Source organism: Centroberyx affinis, unplaced genomic scaffold, assembly GCF_046629955.1.
Source record: "Centroberyx affinis isolate AG114_WGS23_722 - 3 ecotype Tasmania unplaced genomic scaffold, CSIRO-AGI_Caff_v1 ptg001464l_1, whole genome shotgun sequence".
Taxonomy (NCBI): domain Eukaryota; kingdom Metazoa; phylum Chordata; class Actinopteri; order Beryciformes; family Berycidae; genus Centroberyx; species Centroberyx affinis.
In genome coordinates this window covers 481,486-492,500 of record NW_027279933.1, presented here as the reverse complement: position 1 = coordinate 492,500, position 11,015 = coordinate 481,486, and the positions used below count along the sequence as shown (strand labels likewise).

The window sequence follows — 11,015 nt, the reverse complement described above, 5'->3', positions numbered from 1 at the left end:
GTGTGTGTGTGTGTGTGTGTGTGTGTGTGTGTGTGTGTGTGTGCGTTTGTGCGCGTATGTGTGTGGGTTACTGTGCTCTAACATTGAGCAGAGGCAGGCCATAATAAGTTAGACCACCAGATGTAGATAATAAAACATGGGCTTTGGGTTGGAGGTTTTTAGCCAGTGTCCCCTGTGAGCCTCCTGTGTTCTGGTTAGCCTACGGACACGCTGGCGGTGGTTGTGGTCACGTCCATGGTGTGGATGTGTGGATTTACGCATGTATGTTTTAGCGAGTGGTTGGGAATTCTGAGTCCCTGTGGTCAACCTCTGTCTCTCTCCCAGGGCCTCAGGTCCTTAGATCCATCCATCTATCCATCCGTCCCTCCGTGTATCCATCCATCCTGCTTGACTGGCCTTCATCTCTGGAGGATTCTTGGTTGTGTTGTTCTAAGCACACACCATTAGCAGCTCATGGGAGGAGGGAAAACAGTGTTATCAGGCCTGGCTCTGATAATCTCAATTGGCTTTACTCAGACTGATAAAAGGTGCTCTGAGGCCACGAGAGGGGCCCTTGGTCAACCCCCCCCCCCTCCAGAGCACCACACCGCCTCACCGTTACTGTGGCAACTTGTTTAGCGAATGAAAACAGAGTGTGTGTGTGTGAGTGTGTGAGTGTGTGTGTGTGTGTGTGTGATGGTGGTTAGCCAATAGGGACTGTTGACAAGAAGCAGGTCAATCTCTGAATTAGCTTGCAGGGAAAATATTTGAATATCCATATGTTTGTCTATGCTGTAAAGAGCTGTTTTTCATACTCAAAATTACCATTTCAATGAGCGCAACACACCCTGATAGCAAAACATTTTCATGTATATTTTATGTCATACATTTCCGATAAGATGTAGTAAAAACACAAGAAGAAGAACATTGTTTTTTAAAGCCACATTTAGAAAAAAAAAAATCAGGACGAGGCGCTTTAATCATACATCATAGTCTTCAGGGTGTAGAGGATTTGCTTTGTAGCACTGGAAACCGTATGGGCAAATTTAGCACCTGGGAAGAACATTCCTAATATTATGTGTTTATGGTTATGTCCCAGAATAGGTAAGAATGCACATGGTTGTGATTTTGAGCCCCTTGGTGCGTCTAGGGAAGGAAAAAGCAGGACATATATTTTGGCAGGCCTTGCACTTTGAGCTTGCCCAGGGAGTGTGATAGCAGGAATGTCTTACTGTTTACTTGCTCAGCTGGTTTTGATGCTGGAAGCTTCTTTCTCTCCTAAGCACCGCGGGCGTTTCTGACAGCATAGATAACTAAGGATGCTTTCTCCTTTTTGTTCTATCAAAAAAAAAAACACTTTCACAGTTAATAAAACTTAATCCTCATTCCTCCCCTGAATCACAAATCATGCACTTCAATCATATAATTTCCAATCTAACTCTCTCTCTATCTCTCTCCCTCACTCCTTCACTCATCCCCCTCCCTCCCTCTCTGTCGTTCTCTCTTTCTCTCATATGGATGTGTTTCATCTCTCTCTCTCTGGGGCCCGCGGCACCCCTGCGTACCTGCACTCTGGATGCCCCCTGGCAAATGAGCACCGCGTCTCTCTTTTCCCAACCGTGCGTTTTGTACGTTTAACCATGTCACTTTGAGCGGGGCAGATTACAGGCGTTTAAGTTCATTGGAGAAGGTAAGGGCAGGTATCAGGGCTTCATGGGGGATTAGGAGCCCAAATTGGTTCCAGCCCTCCCTTCCTTCTAATGACCAGTCCTTTAGCCGTACTGACGGTGCCGTGCCCCGTACGTTAGGAGAAGGCGGTGGGGCTCTTTTTTCTCTCTCTCGTTTTTTTTTTTAAAGAACCAGCAATGGGCTCCATGCTGGACAGCTCCACCATGATTTGAAACCTCTCTCTAATATCAACCACATGTGGGTACCTGTAGTGCTAAGTCCTCGCTGCCTTTTTAGTATGTGAGAGAGAGAGAGAGAGAGAGAGGGAGAGAGAGAGGGAAAAATAGAGAGGAAGAGAGAAAGGTGGAGAGCTTGCTTGGCCGGAGTGGCCAGCTTGTCTTTGACACAGCCCTAGGCGTCCCATTCCAAGTTAAAAAGGTTGCCCCTGGCTGGCAGTCACCTCCAGATGACCTCCGGCTCTACAGTGGAAAAGCCACAGGAGCGAGGCCGGCTGGGGAGGCTTTGTGGAACTGCACTTATTCGCCGCTGTGGTGGTGATAAAACTTCAGACAGCCTAATTGATGGGCTCGCTGACATAACAATACCTTGTGAAAGCGCGGAGTGGCCATGCCTGGTCCTCATTTCTAGACAGCTGGAAGGGGAGCAGAACCCCCTACAATGCAGCCAGAGTGGGGGTCTCGGTGAGGGTGGGGTGGGGTGGGGCGGGAGGTGCGGGGTAGTAATGAAAGGAACCATTTGTATCCTGCACTTCACTAACTTAAAACTTATTTAAAGTTCCAATGAGTGATAACTTGCTAGGAATAACATTGTTTTTTAGGAGGATCAGAGGACAGTGCGTATAAAGTTGGTTATTGTGTGTGTGTGTGTGTGTGTGTGTGTGTGTGTGTGTGTGGTAGCAATTGTGTCTGTACAAGATTGAGAAAGAAAGAAAGAAAGCAAGAAAGAAAGAGAGAGATAGAGAGAGAGAGAGAGAGTGATGTGCCACACTGAGGGTTCTTCCTCTGTGCCCAAGCTGCACTTAATACTTGAGGAATGTCTCCCTGGTGCCCATAGCAACCAAACGTAATCAAAAGCTTTATTAAACGAGGGGGGAATAGATCATAAGGAACATTAAAAGTATCCCTCGCTGGGTTCCCAAGTCAGCACACAATTGCCCTTTTGTTTGTTGCTGTTTTGTTGTGAGCGCCTCTCTCAAGGACTCGGTGGCTAATGTTGCCATTAAGTCATGCAAAACTGTTTTGTCTTTGTGGTGGCTTGTGATGAATCCTTCTGTGTGTGAATGCCGGGTGATTTAACGTTTGTTTTTCTCCTCTCTCTTTTTTCTCTGCCAGGTTCATTAACGCCAGGAGAAGAATAGTACAGCCCATGATTGACCAGTCAAATCGAGCAGGTAAAAAAAAATAAGAAACTAAGAACAACCCAGCCTACATACAGTAGAATGCAGCATTTCTGCCTCTTTTTTTTTTTCCCAGCGTGCCAACACTTTCTCCAAATCCTTTACTGGCATGCACATCATGCCTGCAGCCCAGATTTTTAAGGGAGTACCCTACCTCCGCCCCAAAAAACAACCCCTCTACTCCCCCTCTCCTGCCTCCCATCTTCCCCTTTCCCATTTTCTCAATGGGATGTGCTCAGCGGTGGTGCGAGCCGTTTGCTGATTGACTCTAATTGGAGATTTCCCAATCTAAGTGGAGAGAGAGGTACATTAGCACTCTCTCTGTGAATTACTAATTGGACACAAGAGGAGCGCCAGAAACGCTAGCAGCAATTTATGAGTTATCTCCTTTTTTAGGCTGTTTTGTGTTTTTTTTTTCTGTCTAGGGGTAGAGGGGGTTTTCCCTCACTTTTTTGCTGCTTTTTTCATTTTATTCCCTCAAGCGTCGCTGTTCTGAATTTTGATCTTCAGTAGTCATTCAGCACATTTGAAATATCAAGGCCCCTACTTGGCTCACGATGGCTTATATACGTCAATATTTCAGTTTAACAGTATCAATTAATTTATTTTCGGTCATGAAAAATGCCCTTAGGAGGGAGAATGAGTTTTATATGATGCATTGATCTCTGATGTTCTGAGTTAACGCTTATGCAGGGAGAGATTTCCATTCCTCTGAAACGGATTATGGCAAGCGTCATATTACAAATTGATAACGCATTGATTTACCATATCTGCGGTGGTCAGATGACAAAAAGCACTGAAAAATTGAGTAGTAAACATGCCACTCTGAGATCGAGAAAAAAAATCCCGTAGAATGGATGCAGTCACCCTAAGCTGCATTGACTATGGCATTACTAAAAAGAAGCCAAGTAATTTGTCTTTGAGAGGGAAAAGCTTTTTTGTTGATTAGCAAGCTCACTCTCTAGAAAGTCCCCACAAATTGGGGTGGAGATTGTGCAAATTAACTTGAGCAATTATTGAAATGAGATGCGCTCTCAAATGTGGGCGAGTCTTCCTACAGTTATTGTGCTCTTGTGTGGAATATTTGAGAGCGCACAACCAGTGTGGCAATCAGCAATCTCTCCAAAGACAGCATGACTAACAGCTTCCCCTAATCTTTAAGCTTTACAGATTACCCAGGATAATACTGTTATAGTCCTGGAATATACTGTTTGTTACAGACTCCAAAGAGCATTACTTCATTAGGGCTAATAATAGACAATACAAGATACAACTGAGCAAATTGATTGCTCATCATCATTATAAATGGATACACTTTTGATAATAGATAATCAGGTAAATCATGCATAATAATGATTTGGCATTTTTTTATAATTATCTACATTTTCAATAAATGCCAATTACTCATAAGATTGTGCTATATGAGTGAAGATATATTCTGTATGTGCTATCTAATGACTGCTGATTTGAGCACTGGTTGGGTGAATTGCTTGTCTTGGCAGAAATTCTTCTCATCCTGTCAAACTGCATGCTTTCTTTTCTTGGTTAGAGAACAATGCATCTCCTCTGTTCTCTAATGCAACAATTACTGTGTGTGTTTTTGAATGACACCGGCTGTTTGTGTATGTGTGCGTGTGTGCGTGTGCATGCGTGTGTATATTTGCGTGCTAGGACATACTGTATGCGTGTTTGCATGCCACGCGTCAGTCATTGCGGTCCATAAACATGAGCACAATGTCTTACAGTATGTTTGGGCTGGAGCTGGGACAATTGCTGATTGTCTGGTGTGTCTTCTCTTCTTCTCCCCCCCTTTTCGTGTCCACGTTTTGACTACAATCAGGTTTTCTTCTTGATCCTTCAGTGAGCCAAGGAGCAGCGTACAGTCCGGAGGGCCAGCCAATGGGCAGCTTCGTGCTGGACGGTCAGCAACACATGGGGATCCGGCCAGCTGGTAAGTCCCTCCATCTCCCTCCCTGCGTCCCTCTTCCCACCGTCATGCCTGCTACACCAGTCACCAGCGTTACCCTCTGTTACTGTAGAGCTGCCACACATCAACACTGATCCTCTTGTCTATAGCATGAGATTTAGTCTTCTCAGCATGGAGTAGCTCCCCATGGCAGCCACATAAACCCTAACCCTAACCCTAACCCTAACCAACGTTACACTCCCACAATAACATCACCCCTGGATAGAGTCCCTTCACCCTGCACCCTTGTCTGCTGCTTGCCTTGCTTGTCTTCTCTCTAACCCATCACACCTGGAAAAAGAAATCCCTCACAAATGATCGTAACCAAAAGGGATTTGCGGGGCGTGGTACAGAATCAAAACAACTACACTAATTCACCGCATCTTGCTCTCCTCCCGCCATCGTCATTTCCCATCTAAAACCTAACCAACCTCACCTTCTCTCTATCAGCCGGTCTCCTCTGACCTCTCTGTGATTCAACCTCCTGCTGACCCTTTTCTGGCATTTATCTTCTCTTTCTAGGGCCTATGAGTGGAATGGGGATGAATATGGGCATGGATGGGCAATGGCACTACATGTAACATCCATCTTGTAAAGCAAAACGCAAAGAAAAAGGGGGAAGTAAGTACTGGGCTCTTTTCCTTGGTTTTTTACACTTTTGGGACTTGTGGGTTGTTGTTTTTTTGTTTTTTCTCCCACAATTCCCTTTCACTTCACCACAGCTACCCCTCCCTACCCTGGCCATAATTTTACAGCAGGCTCCCTCCGACCCCCTACTCCCCAGCATCAACAACTATCCGTTAGCATGCAGGGCTGTTTTAGCATGATGCTTTAAGAGGTAGTTGGGGGGGGGGGGGGGGGGCAAGGATGAATGGAAGACTTGGGAATAGGGGGAGCTGTCCTAGGAGAGAGGGGCCGACTTGTGGCGCCAGACAACAGAAACGACAACAGAAAAAGGAGGGGAAGAAACAACCTGGCATGGCGCGCGCAAATTTATTTATCACAACAGCGCCATCGCTCTCCCATCTTGGACAGCCAATGCAAATGTTGGACATTTAGGGAAAAAATAACATCTCCTGGGGAAGGGGCTGACGGGGAGAAATTAAGCAGGCTCCAGTGAAGCGATAAAGAAGGAGAAGTGAAACTGTCCTCCGAGTGACATAAATCTGTCTGGGGAAGGATTGATGCCCAAATTATCTTATATGCAAAGACGGGAACACCGCAGTACATTACGGTCCCTGAGCGAGATATACGGGCCGTGGGTGACATGGCCGATCCTTCACTGGGGGGGTTTTGGTTTGAGCTGTGTAAAGGGAGGAATGGTGGTGGTGCTGGGGAGGGGCGGCTGTGTGTTTTGATTATTTTTTACTGGAGGGGGGACGATTTAAGGGGGGGCGGGGGCCAGTGACTAGCCTGACCCGAGACACACAGACAAGAGCAGGGAGACATTGAGGTAAATTTAAAGGGCTGTAGACATTAGGCATGGCTGCATATAAAGGGAGAGGATCTCTCTCTCACACACATGAAGATACAGTCTCTCTTTATCTCTGTCTCTCTCTCTTCCCCTCTCTCTCTCTCTCTCTCTCTCACACACACACACACACACAATCCCTGTGCAGCTAAATGGCGGCAGTCTGATTAAGCTGGCCATTCCGCCTCCCGCTAGTGCCACAGTGCTGACATTTGAAAAATCAAGACATATCACATCCCAAAGGCGGCAGGGCAGAAGAGATTTTATTTAACACCTAAACTCCTTTGCCCAATGAGGCACAATATAATAACACTTACCTTGATTAAAAGAACCCTTTATATGTAAATGGAGACTGGATTTTCCAAAGGGTCACTGCAGCGATTCTGCCGACAGAGATCATTTCACCCCTCTAGTCCTCTCTTCCTCTCTCTCTCTCTCTCTCTCTCTCTCTCCCTCCCTCTGTTCCTCTCTGTCTCTCTCTCGTCCTTTCTCATCCCCTCCTGTCTTTGCTAATGGCAGCAGAAAAAAAGGAAAAGCAGGAAGCAATGTTCCCTAAAACAGCCACACAGAGACAACATTTGCTCAGGTTGGCTAATTCTTAATATAGGGCTATATAATTTTGAGACTATTTAATTACGTAACATACTTTATGCTTCATGACCAATTACATTAATAGCTTAATACAGAGGAATATTATCCTCTCTTGATTTGATTACACAGCCACACAATATGGTATATTTGGTACTTAATTATGGCCAGCCATTGAGCAGGACTGCTGTGCCATAACAGAAGTGCACAGCCAGCCAGGCAGGCAGGCATGCGGAGAGAGAGAGAGAGAGAGAGAGAGAGAATGAGTGAGAGAGAGAGAGAGAGAGGCCCAGTCAGTCCCCAGTTATTGTCTTCAGATGGTTTTACCACTCCTGTTAATAAAGGAGGGGGGGGTCTCAGATCTACTTAACGGAATGACTGCAGCTTACAAGACTGGAGATTACCAGCTTACAGTGTCAAAAACATCTGCTGGGCCTTTTAACAGGAGCTGCTCTAGGTTATATGGAGGTGAGGGCACCCCTCATACCCCAACACCCACAATGATTTATTTATTTTATGACCCCAATAGTGAGGTTTTAAGAGACCTGCTCTGACAAACATGTGCATTTCAAATGAACTGACATGGAAAGGGAGTATTAGAAAATGGCACAGCTTTCAGCCAATGAGATTGGTCATTAATCTCGGCCTTTGCTGTCCCTTTTCCCCCTCTCCTTTCTCTCCTCCTCCTCTTCTTCCCCTCACCGGGGCCCTCCAGTGTAATTTCTTAATTGCGGTGTACTAAGGTGGAGGAATGCAGAGAGTGAGCATGCCTAGTGACCTTGCGGCGACCTCTCCCCTCCTCCGTACAGCGTCTAATCCCCCAGGGGTTCACATTACAAAGCAGGCCGGTCCAGACCCAATCCCAGACCCGGGGCCCCTGGCTCCGGCGGGACCCCAGCTCTCCCCTGTCTCTCCCCAAGGTCCAGGCCTCTACACCAGCCATGTTCCCATACTCCAGTCCCAGGCTCCAGGAACACCCCCACATCTTTACCCTTTTCTATTTGTTTACAACCAACGGCCCCATGAAAAGCCAAACAGTGGCACTGCTGAGCCGGCTGTGTGTCCCGGCTCTGTCACAGTGTGAGAGATGCCAGCATGCTGGGGTCTCTGCAGATATGAGGAGGGGTCTTGCCCTCCATCTTAAGGGACATCAACACACCCCCCCTCCCCTGTCTTACTCTTTCTCTTCTCCTCTCTCTCTACTACTGTCTCTCTACTTAAGCTGTTGTTATTATACTCCAAAATCCACACTCCCATACATCTAAGAGCAGCACTTTGTTTTGGTTAAAATGCTCTCATTGTGGGGTAGAACGAAGCCCGGCGTCTTGTGATAGTTAGCTAAGTCCTAAATTATTTAATAACTTCTTTAAGGGATTCTAAATCAAATATGTTCACAGAGGCACATCCCCATGAGAGAGCGCCTGTTCGGTTTGTCACTAAATTCAGCAGGGGAATTGACTGTTCCACTTGTAAAAGTATTAGCGCTCCTCCACATCAATGCGGCTGGTTGGTTTTCCTCACATCCTCCAGGACTACAGTGTCTGTGGATGGCTGAGGATCATTTTCCAACCTGAGACCTGACCACAACGCTATTGGGCATTGTAAACCACTCACCATAGCCTAAAATAGCCCAGTGCAATAATGTCTCTCTTTCCTTGCAGAAACAAAAAGCGCTGTAGTCAATGACGCCATGTCATAAAATCTACTGTGCTCTTCATTGGTAAAGCTGTGTCTAAATTGAATTCAGCCGTGTTAATGGAGAAGGAACATGTCTAAGCTGCTGTGAGAAAATTGTTTTACTGTCTGTGTAAATATATCTGACTCACTCTCTCTCTCTCTCTCTCTCTCTTTCTTCCTCTCCCTCTCTCCCTCTCTCTCTCTCAGGTCTGCCAGGCATGCCAGGGGAGTACGTACCTCAGAGCGGTCCTATGGGCATGAGCATGGCCCCACCCAGTTACACCCCTCCTCATCAGATGACCTCTCACCCCTCCCAGCTCCGACACGGACCCCCTCTCCACCCTTACCTGCCCGGACATCCCCACGCCCACGCCCACACCCACCACCCCCACCCCGCCATGCTGATGCACGGAGGACCCTCCTCGCACCCAGGAATGACCATGTCTGCACAGAGACCCCCCTTGCTGACTCCAATTGACCCCAGTGCTGGAGGACAAGGCCTGGACATCCACGCCCAATAGTATAAGGGAACTTTGCTACCACAACAACAACAGCAGCTACTATGAGAAAAAAAAAAAGCAGCAACCCACAACAAACCCTATTTTGAGACTATTTTTAAGAATAAAAAGCGAACCCTTTTGACCAGAATTAGACACTAAAGAAACAGAATTCCAGATGAGCTGTGATGATTCTTTTTTTTTAACTTGTCAATTTTGTTACTTTCATCCAAACGGAGGACCAAGCTGACAAGAACACTTTGTAAAGTCTTGGGCTTTTGGTAAAGATCAACAGAGGATGTTTTGACGTACACGTGTGCAAAGAACGGACTGACGCACACACTCAAAAACACACACATTCACACACTCACACACCATCATAAACATGTTCAGTACACTTTCATGTGACGCGCTCAAACGCTTCTAAAATAAAATCACTCTGGAAGATTTAAAAAAGAAACAACAAAAAGACTCCAAGAGTTATAACTACTGTAGTATAAAAAGTATAGATAACTAAGTTAAAACTTGTGCATTTTTCGTTGATCACATGATTTATGTTTCCTGAGCTAGTTTTAGAATTAAAGGTTAACCCTTTCTCTCTCACACTGTGTGTGCTCCTACCTGGAGGAGAAACTGTCTCGGCAGCGCAGCACTATAAAAGAAAAAAATAAGAAGATGGAACATCTCAAAAAGGCTCCAAACGACAGAGGGCAATCAGGTCCTGTCCCCCATAAGAACAGGGCATGATGGGAAAAGGCTGCTAAATGACACCGGATCTCTCCAGAAGATTCAGTTTGAACATTTGTCATGCCCCTCTTTTTTTTGGTTCATGAATGAATGTTGCCCTGTAGGTTTTAAAGGAAAAAAATCTTAGTTTGAATTGCCCAAGCACTGGATTGTGTTGGTTTTATACATTTTTATTTTAATATTATTTTATTTTTTGTACCCTGGACTCTCATTGGTAAGAGCCTATTGAAGGAAGCTTAATAGTGGAAAAGCAACATCCTACGGCGCTTCTTTGTCTACGGATCAACATTCTTGCCATAAGGACAATACTGACACAATGGTTGATTCTATGGCACTGGAGAAGCAAATGATGGTTGATGCACCAAAAAACCTAAAACTAAAAAAAGAAAAAAACTTAAATTATGAACTCAATGCTTTTGGGGGGGGAAAAAAAGCTGAGAGAATATTGTAACAAACTTCGTACAGAGTTCAGTCTATTAATTGTTTCATGTTAGATATTCTATGTGTTTACCTCAATTGAAAAAGAATGTTTTTGCTAGTTTCAGATCTGCTGTGGCATTGATATTGTATGTCCATGAATTCCTTCCTTTTTCAGCACGTGTTCCTCACTAGATGATAAGATGCCGTCTCCCTTAAGCTTTGTCAAAAATACATTAAATACTTGTATGAGGACTGTGACGTAATGTTTAAAAGGTGTTCAGTCACAAATGCTGTAATAAATATTTCATTTTTGATTTTTGTTAGATTTTTGTGTGATTAACTGTGTTATAAACAGAGCATTTATCCAGGTTCCCAGTTTTAATACCAGTACGCTAAATTATTATTATTATTGTTAATAATATTATTATTAGTATGATTATTATTAGCCTATTATTGTTAATGTTCAGAAAGCATATCAGAATTTCTTGGTTGCCTGTCAACAGCTATGGTCTTAATTTTACTTGCAAATGGTTTTCAAAATACAACAAGTGATTCTCATTTTTACTAAATATTCTGCACTCTATA

At 44.9% G+C, this 11,015-nt stretch overlaps 1 protein-coding gene across 6 annotated transcripts in view; it reads left to right on the top strand.

The window, feature by feature from the left end:
- Nucleotides 1-10,759, top strand: part of meis2a (Meis homeobox 2a) — an 84,068-nt gene extending 73,309 nt beyond the window's left edge. For 2 of the 6 annotated variants that reach the window (XM_071526783.1, XM_071526782.1), the window contains exons 10-13: nt 3,000-3,058; nt 4,905-5,015; nt 5,553-5,651; nt 8,974-9,112. In XM_071526783.1, coding sequence (XP_071382884.1) covers nt 3,000-3,058; nt 4,905-5,015; nt 5,553-5,611 — 229 coding nt within the window. In that variant the 3' untranslated portion in view covers nt 5,612-5,651; nt 8,974-9,112. Of the gene's footprint in view, nt 1-2,999; nt 3,059-4,904; nt 5,016-5,552; nt 5,652-8,973 lie in introns of all 6 variants that reach the window. The other 4 variants (XM_071526779.1, XM_071526778.1, XM_071526784.1 and 1 more) reach the window with 3 other exon arrangements.
- The last annotated feature ends 256 nt before the right edge of the window (nt 10,760-11,015 follow it).